At 37.2% G+C, this 17130-nt stretch overlaps 1 protein-coding gene across 5 annotated transcripts in view; it reads right to left on the bottom strand.

Moving 5' to 3' along the window:
* Window positions 1–1254: 1254 nt before the first annotated feature.
* Window positions 1255–17130, bottom strand: part of rnf213 (ring finger protein 213) — a 36975-nt gene continuing 21099 nt past the window's right edge. For all 5 annotated transcript variants that reach the window (XM_023349655.1, XM_023349659.1, XM_023349657.1 and 2 more), the window contains 39 exons: window positions 16939–17063; window positions 15896–16012; window positions 15691–15815; window positions 15492–15614; window positions 15230–15285; window positions 14646–14799; window positions 12923–13058; window positions 12641–12832; window positions 12430–12560; window positions 12182–12339; window positions 11886–12092; window positions 11593–11780; window positions 11380–11500; window positions 11164–11264; window positions 10625–10807; window positions 10365–10531; window positions 10175–10277; window positions 9311–9425; window positions 9008–9215; window positions 8726–8922; window positions 8512–8634; window positions 8306–8416; window positions 7273–7515; window positions 7118–7193; window positions 6986–7020; window positions 6778–6878; window positions 6518–6674; window positions 5846–6020; window positions 5447–5541; window positions 5089–5340; window positions 4490–4622; window positions 4110–4193; window positions 3860–4040; window positions 3515–3716; window positions 3349–3426; window positions 2717–2914; window positions 2404–2493; window positions 2120–2298; window positions 1255–1973 (listed from right to left, as the gene is read on the bottom strand). In XM_023349655.1, coding sequence (XP_023205423.1) covers window positions 1817–1973; window positions 2120–2298; window positions 2404–2493; window positions 2717–2914; window positions 3349–3426; window positions 3515–3716; window positions 3860–4040; window positions 4110–4193; window positions 4490–4622; window positions 5089–5340; window positions 5447–5541; window positions 5846–6020; window positions 6518–6674; window positions 6778–6878; window positions 6986–7020; window positions 7118–7193; window positions 7273–7515; window positions 8306–8416; window positions 8512–8634; window positions 8726–8922; window positions 9008–9215; window positions 9311–9425; window positions 10175–10277; window positions 10365–10531; window positions 10625–10807; window positions 11164–11264; window positions 11380–11500; window positions 11593–11780; window positions 11886–12092; window positions 12182–12339; window positions 12430–12560; window positions 12641–12832; window positions 12923–13058; window positions 14646–14799; window positions 15230–15285; window positions 15492–15614; window positions 15691–15815; window positions 15896–16012; window positions 16939–17063 — 5577 coding nt within the window. In that variant the 3' untranslated portion in view covers window positions 1255–1816. The remainder of the gene's footprint in view (window positions 1974–2119; window positions 2299–2403; window positions 2494–2716; window positions 2915–3348; window positions 3427–3514; window positions 3717–3859; window positions 4041–4109; window positions 4194–4489; window positions 4623–5088; window positions 5341–5446; window positions 5542–5845; window positions 6021–6517; window positions 6675–6777; window positions 6879–6985; window positions 7021–7117; window positions 7194–7272; window positions 7516–8305; window positions 8417–8511; window positions 8635–8725; window positions 8923–9007; window positions 9216–9310; window positions 9426–10174; window positions 10278–10364; window positions 10532–10624; window positions 10808–11163; window positions 11265–11379; window positions 11501–11592; window positions 11781–11885; window positions 12093–12181; window positions 12340–12429; window positions 12561–12640; window positions 12833–12922; window positions 13059–14645; window positions 14800–15229; window positions 15286–15491; window positions 15615–15690; window positions 15816–15895; window positions 16013–16938; window positions 17064–17130) is intronic.

The raw sequence follows: 17130 nt of genomic DNA, 5'->3' as shown, positions 1-17130 counted from the left end.
TGGGCTCCCACCAGCCAAGGGTCAAAAAGGCACAAAACCTTTGGCAGGCAGACATTTCCTGAGCACTGCATCATATGTTGCCAGTGCTGGATTTTTGCCGGTGATGTAATTCATAAATAAGGACTAATTTATTTAGCCAGCAGCACTCAAGTTGTTGAAAACCATGCATCAGTAGGAAAAAGCAAATAAGGCTTTACTTACATTTACTTTTTTTTTTGGCATAGTGTTATTGTGATGCAAATTGACTTGTTATATTATATCATTTGCAACGTGATTAATAAAAAAAACATAGCACATCTAAAATAAAGTTTTACATTGCAAAATGTTGATCTAAAAAATTCCTATGGTCTTTACTGTCATAAAGCGGTACATCTACATCTTTATATACTCCACTTTGCTATGACTTGATTATTTTTAGTATGACCTAATCAGTTTCCAATCATTATAGAGCTGCTTTAGTTCACTCTTCTTTTTAAGCCCCTTCAGCTCGTTCCACACAGTCATATTCCATCTTGCACACGTAATTGGAGTAACACACATTTTGAAGGAGGTTTGCTCTGTTCAAATGTCACACATTTAGTTTAGTGTGGTTCTGACTATTGAAGCAAAAGGAAAACCATGCAAAACATTAAACTTAATCTGGAGGCGGAAGACCTCCAGTAGGCCAAGATATGGTCATCTAAGCAAGTTCACACTGAGAGCACACGAAAGATGCTGAAACAAAGTCACTAAAATCTAAAAACATAGTTACAGCACTAACGTTACGCTTTATACCACTGTTAATGTGAAGATCCATGTCTGCGCAATCAGAAAGAGACCGCACATGTTTTACTTCCATAAAAGGTGTGAAAGAAGCAAATACAGCAAATATATACGTACTTCAACATCAAGATGCATTTCCTAATGCATGGTAGGAAAACATATTTCTATTAAACAGAACAAGTTTTCACTTAGTTCTGGGAGAGATACTTTATCCTTATGTCAAAATGGGATCCATGTAGGTTGTTCCAAGCCAGAATACATAAGGTCACATTAATCAGCATCTTAAGCTTCTTGCAAAAGAAGCTCCATTTAATTCACTGCATCCATGTGGATTTATTTGGTTCAGGTAACAGAATGAACGCTGCTCTTTGTTTTTAAAAGCAGGTATCATGTCTGTTTTCTTTTTTTTTTCCCTGAAAATGAGGACACACAACATTTAACATAGCACCTCATGCCATCAGAACAAGAAAAGAAACTGCAGGCCACAACATATTATTATCATAAGATGCCTTTTATGCCACATTATTATAACACCAGTGCAATTAGGAATAAAAAAATAATGTAAACAAAAAAAATATAGATGAAAAAAATGGAATGACAGCAGAGTTCAAAAAGAATAAATCATGCAACAGAAATAGAAACAAATTATTAAAACAAATACAAGCAGGTGAAATACATTATTCATCACTTTTAAGGGTTTGGGATGTGTTCAGCTTACATCTCCAAATCTACCCCTACATTTTGTACCTGAGTTTTTGTTTTTCTTCAATTAGGTATTCTTATTGTCAGTAAAGAAGTAAAGTACAATTAAAGACATTTAAACAGCAAAAATCTATTCCCAACCTCATTGAGAGAAATACAAAACAAAAAGCATACCAAAGTTTAGATCTTCATAAGGGTAAATGACACACTTATTTTGTGGCACTGTGCTCCTAAAAAGGCACATCATTTTGATTTATGTGCAAAAATATGACTCAACCATATTGTCATTTAACAAGAGCAATTAAATTTAAGTACAAAGGCAGCAAAAATAGCACTTTTGTTCCCGATGTCCTCATTGTCTCTGACCACGCTCCTGCTTAAAAGCAATGATGAACTTCCAGGCTTCAACATAATGGGACAGGAAGATTTCTTCTGGGAAGTGCTCCTCCACATCTGGAGGTATGTCCATGTCTTTTTGTTCCATGTAAGACACTAAAGATTCTTTCAAGCTAGAGAAGAGAAAAAGAACCATTTCAAAAAAGGATTGGGAACAGCAGTCGTAAAAATACTGCACAAGGCATGAAACAGTCATTAAAATTGTGTCTATGAAAGTGAAATAAAATAACATTAAGTACATAAAGAAAATGTATATTACCCCCAGTCAGGCCTGTAGGCATCAGGATCATTGGACTTTTTAAGAACCAGAACCAAGAACTCATGCATTTCTAACAGGAAAGTGTCAGCACTGTTCTTGGAGAAGAAGGCAGTAAGCAGCCTGTGCTCTTCCTCTCCCAGAGGCAGCTTGTACTTTTCAGGGACCCCCACAAATGGGTCCTGAAAAACACAAGAATTAGCAACACGGCATTTAGATATTCTTCTAACATAAACTAGAGATTATCACCACCAGTACTGGTAGGAGAAGGGAAAGTGACATCTTACCCTCTTCAGCCGCAGCATGTTTTCCGATTTAAGTGAAACCAACAGCTGCCACAGAGCAACACAATGCTTTAGGCAACACATGCTGAAAACCTGCGAGCAAAAATGGAGACCATTCCCTGATAAACACCTCATGCACAAGACTATGTTCACTAAAATGAAATATCATAGCTTTAAGGTTGGTCAACAAAAAAAGTATCAACAAAAGGCAAGTTTGTTTGATTTGTGAGTGTAGAATGTAACCAAACAGTCTAGACTGCCGAAGAGGGAGTGAACATGCAGAAGATAGTATGACCACTGCTTCAGATAGGCTGACCTTGACAATATGCTGAGCCACCTGGTTTCCCATCTGCAGCACCTCCTCTAGGTAGCAGGACAGCTGCATGTGAGCCTCGCCCCCCGTCATGGCGAGGAAGCCGAGCGCCACTTCCAGCGTGGACAAGGCCTCGCACACCTCGCTGTAAGAGTGCAGCTCCCCAGCAACGGAGAAGAGGGTGAGGGTCTGCAGGGGCTCCTGATGTCATAATCAGAGACATTCCAGATACTCATGTGAGTTTGTGTAGCAATACTTATAAAATATGTTAAGTATATTGAATGAACAATAATCAAAACCTCTCACAAGAACTGATACCATTGGAACTTTTTCACAGCTAGTCACGTTACAACGCCAAAATATTCAAAGTATTTTTATTGGGATTTTACATGATCGACCAACACTAAGTAGTACATAATTATTAATATCAATAATTAACTTTAAACTTTTTCACAACTTTATCCCTGACCTCTAGGCTGTTGGTCATCACGATGCCATTTGTTTTATTAATGTTTAAAATAAACCTCTGAGGCCTGCTTAGAAATGTAGATGGTTTGGTTAGATTGGATTTTATTAAGGCGAATCAGGATAAGGGGTGTAAATGCGATTTAAAGCAAGGAGTATGAGTAACTTACTTGCTTGACTTTGGTTTTAACATCTCTGAGGATTATCTTGTAGTCACGATCGTGTCTGTTAACTAGTGTAGGAATACCCTGCAGTAAGAAGACATTCATATGAAGGTTAAAAAAAGTTTTGTTGAACTTCAAAAAGTTGCTGTAGTCGCATTTTCCATGTACTCACATCGAGAGTGATTCGAGGTTTTCCCAGCAGAAAGCGCGAAATGATCTGCTGCTGGATCTTGAACAAGTCATATTCATGGAGGGTCTCTTGGCCCTTCTCAATGCTGTACTGAGTGTTGGACAGAATCAGGGGCATCAAGTCCCGCTCCAGCTCATAATGGATCACATGCAGATCAGTGAGATCTGCAGGGCTCACTTTGTAGCTGTAAAATTAATACATGGAAATAATGCAGTTTGTTAGTTGCATGCTACCCTGATTATCTAAATACCTAAAAACACGCAAAATGCATTTGCAGAATAAGTTCAGACATGAAGATGAGGAAAAATGTGGCAAGAGCGCCCTCACCTGGTCTCCTCTCCAGTATGCTTGTCCACACAATAGATGAGGTCATTGTGCAGAGCAATCAGGTAGCTGATAAGAGCTGTGGAGCACAGGCCTGCACCCTGTCGCTGAGGTAGAAGTACCTTGAAGTCACTGTTCAGGTCCAGGTCCTTCTGGCAGAACTCATTTGGGATCTTAATCTCACCTGAAGGACACGCAAATTAGACTAACACTCCGTAACTAGAGCAAGTTTACTGTTGTTGTTTGTGTTTACCATTGGTTGCCAGAGACACTCTAAGCTGGTTCCAGGTTGCTAGGAAGATTTTGATGTACTTCTCGTACCAGGCTTTAAGTGAAGCTGTGACCAGAAAGAAACCAGACATGTTTTAAGACACATGGAGCCACTGTTAACTATGCAGACTGACCACAGCATATTTACACTTTTTCCCCCCCTTTTCAAGGATACTATATCATTGTTCTATTTTAGGATAAATGTACCCATTTCCTGGCAAACAAGAATACAAAACGCATTCGGCCAAGTATCTGACCATAAGATTTAAAAGTAAACTCAACATGTAGTTCAATGACGTATTGCATAATGCGAGTCACATGGTTGAAAAAGCTGAAATCGATTTGTCTGGATTGTCTAAGTACCGGCTTTCTGACTGTGAAGAAATTCATTGATTGTCTCGTAGGTCAGCTCAGTGATGTTCTGAAACTTCTTCACCAGATTCTTCTGCAGTGTGAGGATGTCAGGGAGACACTTCACCAGGCGGAGCTCTGCCTCCTACAAAAACAAATTGTTACAAAAAAATTGTATTTTACTTTTTTTTTTTTTTACTAGTGAGTAACTGAAGTGATTACAGAAAGCTATGCAACCGGAAATAACATTTAAACATTTTTACAGCACAGAATTGCAATGCATGTCGTCTCATGTGAAAACATATCCCAGCTATATAATGCTGATAAGCCTCTGTTTTAGAGTAGCCTCCTTGACATTTAGTACCACTTGTTAAAAATGTGTGAAAGTTTATAAAACAAATTCACCTTTTATTGCAGGGACAAAATCAAAGACAGGAAGTTTTAGAAAATTGTACTAATATACATTTTAGTACAGCAAAATTGCTGCTACAATTTATTTTTTTTCAAAGATTTTTACCATGCGGACCAAAAAGTCTTTAAGTTGTTCAAAGTAACCTCCCAGCAGAGAAGCTGCTCCTAAAGCTTGCATCTTTTTGCTGCGGTTTTCTCACCTTGTGGAGAAATCTCCAAAGCACAGGCACAGTGTCTTTGCCATCGTTCTGCTCTAGGATGTGAGTTAGGCTCAGCACACACACTTTCTCCCTGCAGCTCCACACAGCGGAACAGTGGAGCAGAGAGTTCGCCGGCAGAGACGCCAAAAAGAGACGAGGGTCACCAAACACCAGCTTCATGATTGGGTTGGCAGAGATCCGAGAGTCTGCCCGGATGAAGGCGTTCACTTCTTTTAGCCGTCTGTCCAAGTGCTGGTGAAGAGAAGATGACAGATGGCAATATGTTTCACTCATTTGTTTCCTCAGAATCATGTTTCGGCAGAATCATCTCCTGATTCCAATACTTTATATGTACTACCTTTAGCTGAGGTGTGATAACAGCATTGCTCATTTCCAACTCCCATCCGTTTCTGGCCTCTTTATTTGAAAGGCGATTGTCAAAAGGAACTGGCCCTGGAAAACAAGCTCAAATAATTTAAACTAGATTCATCAGTAAGTCAAAGCTAAAACATTGCAATGATACAGGCCTCATCATAAATTCTTTATTTTGCAAAATGCAGCAATGTTTTGTTTTTCTTGGCCACTAGAGATCGCTGTTTCTCAAACAAAGATATGGAAAAAACACTCAGATGCACAGCCTGAGTTTAATAAGTAAGAGGGGGAAAAAAAAAGATTTAAGATTCAATGCCAAATACCTTTCTTTAAAGATCCCACAGAATATTATTTGGTGTAAAGGGTCACCAAGATTGTAACTTACATTTCTGTTGCTGGTGGGGTCCCAGCAAGCTGCTGATTACCAGGTGAACTGTTGTGATTGTCTCATCTGTCCCCTTTCCCAGTGATTTGATCAGATGTTCCATATCTTTTCTCAGGTGATTAAGTAGGAATGCAGCAGGCTCTGGAACTGGAGGCTTGATGATTGCAGAGATGAACTAAAAACACAAAAAAGAAACTATTAATGATGAGGAAAAAAAAATCTGGCAGGAATACTGTGATCACACAGCTCAATAGTGCTGTGTCTTTCTAGCCTAGTATTTAATTCAACTTCAGTACTTCTGTTTTATTTTTATTCATATTTAATTTTGTTTAGGTTATTTTACATTGTCAATTTAATTTGGTTCAATGAATTACCTCTATCTCATTACACATCATAAAAGGAATATAATTTCATGTTTCTGTATTTGTTAAATAATGCATAATTTTAAGGTTATAATGATGAGTTCAATAAACATTTCCTTGTTCATTATTGCAATATCATTGCCCCTATTTTTATCAGATTTTGTTGCAGTTGCCTCAAAAGTTTTATTTTATTTGCGTAGTTTAACATTTTTTGCTGTAGTTGTTGTGTACTTTTTTCCCTTTTTTTGCTTTTAAACTGTTTACAGTATGTCATGTTCCCAAAAAGTGCTAAATAAAATGGGATAGTCACCTGTGTGTGATTATAGGCCCCAACCAGCATTGCTGTGTGAGTGAGCATTCGGACAACATTAAAGGGAACAGGCGACATGCTCTTTGTGTCCAGCATATCGGGATTGTCCCGGCGACTTGGATCACCAAGGATGTGGCCTGTCTGGGTGCGGTCACCTCTGTCAGAGGACATAAAAGAAAGAAGAAAAAAATAGAAAATTCTTAAGCAAATGTGATAAACTTTCTTTGCACATTTTCTCGTGGATTTTGGAAAGCACTTACTGCATTGCAAGAACCTGAAAACCCTGCACAGCAATATGGTTGTCTCCTCCAATTACAGCACCACAGTCTACGCAACGACTGGTTTGCATTGGCTGGCCACACTAGAAAAACACAAGTTGCAAAAACAATGTCACAATATAAAAAATAAAGGTCTAGAAAAATGTGAGTTTTTACAAGATTTTTACTAATTTGACTGAATATAGTATACCTCCCCAATGGTGCAGGGATGACCATTTGGACAACCTGTGTGATCATATGAAAAGGTTCAACTTTTAATAGTATGGGAGTTTGATCTGAAATTTCTCGAGTGAGTCTATAAAATCTTTGTTTTTTTACTTACGGTACCACTGCAGTGGGCCCAAAGCTTGTTGAGCTGCTGCTACGATATCTTCTGGCATAGAGGGCAAAAACGCTGCCTGTAAAACAAAATTTTAAAAGTTATACACTAATTTCAAAGTTATATTTGTTATGACTGAAACCAGATGTAACACAAACCTGCATGTTGACAGGTGTCAGTGCCAGCTGTTGAAGGGGAGCTATGATCCCCTGGTTTCCACAGAGCAGTACAGCAGCTAAGTGAACAGTTAATTCTACTGCCACACTTTGGGCCCCAGAGATGCCGGGGCGGACAGAAAGAGGCCCCATTCTGTTGGTCACCAGGTCTTGAGCAAAGGCCTTCACCTCTGGGCTGGCAAGGATTTTGGATGTCTGGATGAAAGCTGAAAGTGCTTCAAGTTGCTGTTGGTACAATTATACAGAAAATATGCAACATCAGTTATAAACACACACAAAAAAAAAAGTCAATAAAATGTTCGCATTATTTTTTAAGAATTTTATAATTGAGATCTGACCGAGGTGATAATATGAAGAGCCACAATTAAAAACATCTGAACTTTACCACACAACAGCCCCAAACTTAAATTTATTTCATTGGCGTTTTATGTGATACGACACAAACTAGTGGGTAATTGTTAACTGAAAAACAAATGGTACATGTTTTAAAATCTAAAAAATGACCTAGGTGTTCAGTTTCACTAACCTCTATGCTGATTCTCAGAAATATCATCCAGAAAAAACATACAGTGCAACTAATTGTACTATATTTCAGTATAAAATAAGACCTCTGTTTGGTTTATTGGAAGTCATCATTACTGAACAATATTTGGAAATGTTTGTTCACAAACATTCTCCATTAAATGAGATTGATCTTGAGCTATTGTGAAAGAAGAATGGCCATAACCCTGGACAGATACCACAAAAGACTTGGAGCTTTAACAGCAGTTATAAGCATATAAGACATTTAACATTTTTATATGTAAAAAAATAATAATAAAAAAGTGAGGTATTGCATAGTTTTCCTTCCACTGGATATTTTTACACTACTTTGTGTTTGTCTATCACATAGACTTTATGTGCCTGTATCCACGTGAACGGATGTGAATACAGGCAGTGTATATGGATGATTTTTTTTTTTTTTCAGTGAATGCTGGTCTTTGGCTAATTTAGGGGTTTACATTTAAGAATGTACCTGCTGCGTGGGGTGGAAGCCCTCATTATCGTGTCCATAGAGAGTGGTGATTTCTCTGTACAGCGCTAATAGAAGGTAAACTGCTTTCAGTTGTGGCACACATCTGCAGCCCTGTAATGCATCAATGGAACATAAAGATACTCATGAAATCATACACAGAGAAGCACCTGGACTAAATACAAATTAACAATAAGTAATAACGATACCTCACAGGCCTCATCCAGTCCTTCTACTTTGCCTTCCATAACTGTCTTTGCAACAGCTTCTCTGATTGTCTTGTAATCTTTTCCACAGACAAGATAGTGATCTACTGGGGGGGTCTCCTCATCCTGGGGGTAGGAAAAAATAAACCACAACAGTTAATAAGCGCCAACGTACGTAATTGAGCAACTATCATTAAAAACAAAAATCACACTGAACCTGGAGCTGAACTTCTTCAGGGAAGAGCCAACTCATCTGACCCCGCCTAAGACGTTTCTGGACAAACTCCACTCCATATTGGCTGCAAATCTTGCGGATCAAATAGACACGATACCAATCGTTCCCACTCCGCCTGCACAGGTTCACCACACTGTCCAGAAAGGCTGCGGCTCCATTATGACCACCTTCAGGTGAGCCTGGAAAAAGAAAAGAACATTTGAAACACTCCTAAAATAAAAGAGAAGAGGCATTCTTCTGCACCATAACACCAGCATTACAGACCTGTTTCTCTCAAATTTTCCACAATCAGACTAGCAGTCCTGTCCAGATTCATTCGCACTCTGGCCAACTGCTGCAGATACTCCACAGATGGTTTTTCAGCATGCTGACCGTGTGTTTGCAGACACTCAGTCAGAAAGGCACTTTCATTCTGAAAATACGCCTTCTGATCTGCAGCAGACCTGAACTGGAGCCTTTCAAACATGGAATCCTTGAGAGATGTCAGAGGGGATGAAATGGTAAAAAAGAATTGCAATGTATTGTAAAAGTCTACAATCTGGATGGAGCTGTCAAAGTTCAACTCACCTCCAGACAGTTGATGTACATGCAGTAGAGTTCAGTTTTGTCAGTCTCATCCAACATATTGCTCTGTTCAACAGCCACCAGATGCTGCTGCAGATATTCTTTCACTTCATCAAAGCTGAAAAAATAAGTCTATATGAGAGATGTCAGCACATACAGCAGCTTCTACCCGTATCTGCTTCTCAGCACAGATGTGCAAAAACAGCTAAAACCATTGGAAAAAAAGAAACAAAAAAAATTGAAAAAAATAACTGTTCGCTGACATAATTTTTTTCTATCACAAAAAAAGAAGAAAAAAAAATCGCAAAAAAATTAACTAATTGAAGACTCCTTTAAATTCATACTTTTCTTTTTGAACTTGATCAGTTTTTAGATGTTCTAGCTAATAACCCTAGATTTTCTGCTTCTTTGGGGCATAAATGAAATGACACAGAGACCTGTCTTAGCCATTCTTCAAAATGGGAAGAAAGGATAACGTGCCTTTCAAATAAAGCCAATGTGTAGTCAACTAAATTTTGGCTAGCTTAAACTTGCCCATGTTCACAGTAAAAGCAACAAAAAAATAAGTTAATAGAACTGGAAGTGTGATGAAACATGACTAAACAAGGGCCTGAGTTTCACTCGACACCATGCACAATTTGGGGGCAGGGGAAAAGACTTAATATATACAGTATATATACTGTATATACATACTGTATATATATATTGCATTACCTTCCCCCCACTTAATAAAAGTATTAGAATGAAAACTGGAATATTCTAAATGTACTGAGAGGTATTATGCTTTTGATTTTTCTGCGGGTCTCTGAATATAAGAAGCATACAAACACAAAACAGCTAAAATAATTTGCAACCATAACACCTCACCTGTACTTCATCAGAAGTTTGAGCACCACTGAGCGAACAACAGGATTTTTATCAGCAGAGTCATCAAATGGAGAAAGCACTTTTGTCAGCATTTGTCGTTTGGCTGAAAAAAAAAAAAGGTGTTTTTTGGATTTTACACACACATCTGACAAAAAATAGCGCGCAGGATGATAAATCTGTATCACAGTACCTCTGAGCAAGGGAGCCGGGCTGGCCTCCACCATGAGAAAAGACAGCAAATGAAAGATGACAGCTGAAGATGGTGGAGAGTTGTCCTTGAAGCACACAGTAGACACCAGGTCTATGAAGAAAGCGTTGCAGCGCTTCCTGAACTGAGCATGCTGACTAACACGAATCCTAAACAAAGCAAGACAAACAGAGATATTAAATAAATTACAGCTCAAGTAAGACGATCCCAGGAAACAAATATGCATTAAAAAATGTACTCACCTCATCTCATTTGAAGGAACCAAGGGGAAGTTTTCCTCAACTGGCTGCATGCAAAGCGGGCAGTACATCTGACCGGGAACCAGCCACTGTTTGATACAAGCTACACAGTAGATGTGATTACATGATAGGCAGAGTGGATCTTGAGGGTCTCCCATGCAAACTGGACACACCATATGACCGAACCTGAACACAGAAAACACAAACATTACTACAAGAGCTATGTTTTATTCAAGAAATATCTATTTTCAGGAGGAAATTTTGAGTTAAGGATTTAGTAAATAACACGCTCTACGTCTTAACATTTATTACTCTTTTAGACCAAGACAAAAAAGTATGTTTTAAATACAGTTGGTCAGTTTTATTGCATTAACAAAAAGGCTATTGTAAAAGCAACCAAACAGAATAAATTGATGAATTAAGCAATAAATTAATTTAAGAACATTTCACTACTTTCACACATTATGACAGACAAAGGTAGTAACAGATAAACTATTTGGCTTGTGCCAAGAGTGATATATATTGCGATGTTGATTTTTCACCTGAAAATGCGTTCCACGGCTCCATCTTTGCAGTTTTTCAGCAACCCAATTACTGCCTCAAAAATCTGCTGAGTTTTAACATCTGAATTTTTTTCAAGAATCTTGATGGGGGAAAAAATGGAGACATTTAAGTTTCACTGGGAAAATTAAAAGTAAGCACAAAGTCAGTTCCATGCTAACAGGCTTATCTCGAAAAAGAAAAAAAAAAGTAGAAACCTTGCCAAGCCCTCGCATATTCTCCAACACTAAAGGTGTGAGCTTCGTGTCCAACTGTTCAATTTCCATCAACATGTGCTCAACGAACAAAGAGAGAGAAAATATGCGATTCCATCCAGATCTACATGCAAAGAACAACAACAATTTAATTCCTCAGTCTGTGTTATTAAGTAATAAACTTTGTTCAATGATTACAGCTTTCTCTTGACTTACTGGACTCTGAGGACTATCATCTTGCTCCTCTCTCCATAATGTCTCACACCGTCTTCTGAACAGATCAGTTCAATGGGAACTTGAAGTTTCTTCACCTGCCTGAGCCACGCTTGTCTTTGAGCATCGGTGGCCAGCACTTTGGGCTCCAGGTGCTCCAAACAAGCAAAAGCAGCATAAACGTCGAGGACCTTGGAGACAAGGAGCATGTGTTTCAAAGATTTGAAAGTCAAAAGCCTGAAGACTAACTCAAAAATATATATAGAAAAAATTATGAGGGGTAAGTTCATGCTTACAAGTTCAACGTTGTCTCCTGCATGTGGGTTTCCCAGAAGGTCCTTGGTCACCTGAGGTTCAGTACACATAATTCTGGAGAGGTTCTGAAGTCGGTTTTTGAACTTGTGATAAGCAGCATGAACCCATGGAAGAGCTGTCATTTTCTCTGTGTCGTTCAGCTGTAGTCGTAGTTCACTGATGCAACTATTCAAGGCACCACAGAGGAGCTAAAAAAGCAAATCATGTGGTTTACTACAATGTGTCCGCCACCTCACACAATGTGACATTTTATGCCATTAAGTAAAATCAAGACAACCTGCAGATCTTCTGGAGAAGTGACATTCATCGACATGGAGATAAAATCTTGAAGGTAGCGATGGTAAAACTCCATCTGAGTCTCTGAATCAGCTTTCTCAATGTAGCGTCCAAGTGGTGTACTCCAAAAGATCTCAATCAGTTTTAATTGATTGTGTCCTGTAAAATCAAAATTGATACAAAAATGGCAAAGTCTGTATATCTGCATCTGTGACAGATTAACCTAAAGATCTATTAAAATGCTTATACCTTCATTCTGAAGGACATGAACACAAAGTTCCTCCAAATAGTCCTTAATTCTCCAGCTGAAGGGCATGCTGCAGCCGATGTTTCTATCTTGAGGAATGTAGTTCTGCACAAGGATTGTTCTTGTCTCATAGCTGAGAAAGATATAAATATGAAAAGGTAAACAGAATGTTCAAGTAAATAATATAATAAAAAACATGTGACTTCCACTGACCTGGAGTCCATTGCGAGGTGTGAGATTTCCACCAGTTTTTCATTGCCAAAGATATCCAACCACAATCTCTTCACTGCCTCAGAGCAGTTTTTGTCAAGCAAGAGATCCATGTTTTGGTCCCGGTCAATCACTGACACCAGATGTGCCAAAATGGGGACCACCACAGCTTGAACACGTTTCCATAAGGTGTGTCTGAAATAATGGCAAAACAAGTCAAGAAAAGCTTTCAAAGACACTGCTTTGCATTCTATTTTTGGAGGTAATAGTACTACTAGTAGTTACCTGAAAGTGCCTCCTTCCTGCAAGGCATCAATGTTTGAAGCCTCTTTGAGGACCCAGTTGCTCTTCATGAACGCGTTCCCATCATGAATCAGTAACAACGAGTGAAGACGCTTCTTCACAGTTTGAAGAAATTCATCTGAAAACACACAAAATGACAAGTACGGAAACTGTAGGGAACATACAAATACATCAAAATAATAAAATATTTAAAACAAAAATGCAAATGATCTCACTGCAATAATTTAAGAAACCAAAAAACGTTTATTCCTACCTACAACTGCAAACATAACATGATTGTTACTGTCAGAATAATGTCATTTACATCAGGTCATGATTCAAGTACCTCGATTATTAAAATTCCTCAAGGCAAATTATCTGCCTCAAAGCTACATTAAATTAAGTTTTACTGTTTAGCACCAAGTGTTTAGTCAGGGTGATTATTTGTGTTGTGAGACACTTTCATTCTGTTATGAATTCTTAACCAATGCTAAGTGCTAGCAGCAGTTCGGTTTTGGGCATCCAGTGGTATTTCATTGTTTGATTAAAATGTCTGGGTTTTCATAATTTTTCAGACAACCATCAGGCATCCTTAAAATTGATTAGTTCAATGCATAAAATAGGACAGCCTTTCTCCTCCTAGAGCGAATGGTTAACACCAAACAACGGCAAACTACGTAGTGGCTGTATGTGTACAGGTGGAGCGGACACATCCAGTTAGGCATCAGCTACCATCGGCTGTGGTAGTTGATGCTTAGCGTAAGTGTAGCTTTACGGACGAGCCAGAAAATAAATTTCATACCATTCCAGTTGCAACAAATGGGTGGAGGAGCGCACTGTGGTGTGTGCATACCTGACAGATCTGTTTCAGTGTGTAACAAAAGTGCCAAAGATCTGTCGCACACATGGGGACATAAATGCAGTACGGCAAGGTGAGAGTTAATCTAATAAAATTCAGTGAATATGAAGACATGAATTAAAAAATGGCATATATACATTTTTTTAGAAGTGTCTTGTGAGGTTATTTTTCTGCTGTAGAAAATAATTGGTAGAGATAGACAAATTTCAAAATTTGGCCTGATATTGATATCTGATATTAATACCACTGTCATGGCAGTATTTACCAATATCTTATTTGATCAAATGTTTTATTCAATTAATTCTCAGAATAATCAATATTACTCGATTGCTAAAATAATTGTTTACAACAGCTCTAATTTATATCAAATGTCCACAACTGTTAGTTAAAGCACATCAATGGATGTGCATGCTGTGGCGGTTATGATATGGTGCATTCAGAAAGGTGCCTAAGCCACCATTAAAAAAAGGGGTGTCCAAGTGGCAGGTGTGACCTATTTGTCAGTTGTACTCTCAAAATATTTTTTGTTGCTTTTAAGAATAGTCAGTCAATGGGACGTTATTACCTCCAGTTTGTTTAATGGATGTTATTTCTAAGAACAAGGTAACTAGGTATGTATTTGTGCAGGTGTACACTGTATTTAGTCTATCCAAGACCGTTTCCTGCTCCCCATCCATGAACTGATAGAGACAAGATGGAGAATGAGCAGAGCTGCATTGCTCTGTGACCCAAAAAGCCAGAGAAAGCTATGGTCATTCTGAAATTTTCACTGGCATTTCATTACATATCATAGCAAATGTATGAAGCTAAATGTTGCTAAATTATCTAAACTGTGAAAATGAAAGGAAAACATAATTTCTGTTGTACCTCTTAGTTCATCAGTGTCACTCAGGAGAGTTAAAAGGATCTCAACCCGTCGAGTGCTGCGGAAGCCACTTGTCACTTGGTCCCTCAGCATGCCAACAGCAGTCTGCACACAGCTCCGGAGCAATGATGTGGTATCTACAACATTATCCAAGTCCTTCGTAAAGAAAAAAGACAAATTAAAAGAAAAATATGCACTTACAGTGAACAGAATGTAAACATAAAAAAAATTATGTTTACATTCATATTCAATAAATTAGATGAAGCTTGTTTGCAGATTAAATGTACCACTTGAAAATAACCTTTGAGCAGGTACTGAACATTTAGCAACCTATTCCTATATTAAGAATCTTTATATAATGGTCTAATGTAATATTCTTAAGTGTCATGTTTTTATTAGCTGCAGCCTAACCTGAAAGTCATCATAACATAACAAAACGCTTGAAAACATCAGTCTTTGTATAATTAATCTATCTGTTTCACTTAGTGAATTAATTTACTGAAGAAAAAAACATTTAAATAATATTCTTATTCATTGACAATAGTTTTACCTAACTAAAAATGTGAAATATATCATATATACTTACGTTTTCTTCCAACTCTTCTTGCTCACTCTCCATGTACATGTCATCAGTCTCCATAGCTGTAATCATGTAAACACACATATATACATTATATAAAATATTTGTATATATTACATACAGTATATGTAAATAAAATATTTTGCAATAAATATATATAGTGCAATACATACACATACTGTATATAATGTAGTGCACATTATGTATTGCATATATAATGTGCAACACATATATATTTATACATATATATTTAGCATTTTTCTTTTACCTTCAGGCCGAGTTGTTTTTGATTCAAACATTTGACTGATTTTCATGCTTTGCAAGGTCTTGATATCTGAAACAATGTCCTTTGACCTTCTGAGGTCATCTATATGAACTGATCTCCAGGGTCCTATAAAAAGCACAATACTATGGATTATTTCCTGGTCAGATAAAAACAAAATATTTTCAAATAGTGTCATGTTTACCTCCATGAAAACCAATGTAAGAAGTCCCTCCTTCCATCCTTGGCAACCTTGTGATAAAGTAGACAAACACCCTACTTCCTTTGCTCTCCTGTGTAACTTTGTTGATCTCATTTAGTGATGAATACCTGAAAATGGACCACAACACTCAATATGATAACAGGATACAGTGGTGAAATCCATACAGAAAATGAATAATAGGACTTACTTTGCAGATGCAATCAGGTTGGTGCTCTTACAGGGTTCATCAAAATCACACTGAATAATGAGGATTCGGTTACAGGGTCCAGTCATACTTCCTCCATTTTCAGCTGTGAGGAAGTTCCTTCAATTAAAAAAAAGAATTTCACCTTTTCAATTTAAGAATATTCCTTATATATACACGAGTACAATTTTTTTTAACATTACATTTTAATGAATTATTGTGTAAAGAAATAGTGAAACATTTTTAACAATAATTTGAAAATAGCTAATGTCTTTAACATCATTAAATGACCACAGATATATTTTACTCAACAGAAGAGCAAAACCTTGCTTCTACGTATACACAAGATTACTATAAATTACATATATCAGTCATTTGGGCTACTTATATATGTTACTCAAAAACTTCTGTTATTAATTCTTCAAGGTAAATAAAAATAATTATGAACCCGCAGAAAGTGCTGGTGGCTATTCATGCTATGCTTAATTTAAGTAAGAGCCAATTGATTTGACGATGAATATGTTTAAATTCAAAAATACTTTATTGATTCCAAAGGAAAATTAAATGGTGTTGTAACTCATTAATTCAAATTCTTCAAAGTGACCATGCTAACCGCTGTTGGCAATACAAACTAATAATAATCAATTTCTTCATAGTCACATGTTTTCTGTGACTGATTTAATACATACAAATAAAAAGAGATACAAATAAAAAGTGCATGCAATTTTTTTTCAACAACTACTGCAGGGGGGACATATTGGATGATGTTTCCACTCACAATTTTGTAGTTCTAGGGGTAAATGTTTTCAACCTTAACTTTGTAACCTTCAGCTTAAACTAAAAATCAAACTCTTAAATAGGCGCTTCACTCAATCAACTGCCAATGAATAAGAAAGATTAATTTTATATTTTTGTTGTTTCATGTTATATTGTAAAAGTGTCTTAAAATGTCTTTTAAACATATTGGTATTTGGAAAAGAAGTATCCATTTTAAGTACTTGTAATTATATTCTATAATAACAATATCAGTACATTTAGAAACAAACCTTATTTTCTTTAGGAAGGAGTGTTCTGTGTCAAACTGTTGAAGTGAGAGGAGCTCAACACTATAAAACATTTTCTCCAGAGGTTCCATGTCAAATGCAGTCAAAAGTCTGGAGAATGTGGTCACCTAAATTTTGACATTCACATTAGATCCTATAATCTGAAACAAGTAAAGGATTCATGTGAAAATAAAA

This window comes from Xiphophorus maculatus, chromosome 16 (assembly GCF_002775205.1).
Source record: "Xiphophorus maculatus strain JP 163 A chromosome 16, X_maculatus-5.0-male, whole genome shotgun sequence".
NCBI lineage: Eukaryota > Metazoa > Chordata > Actinopteri > Cyprinodontiformes > Poeciliidae > Xiphophorus > Xiphophorus maculatus.
This window is presented reverse-complemented; position numbering and strand designations above follow the sequence as displayed.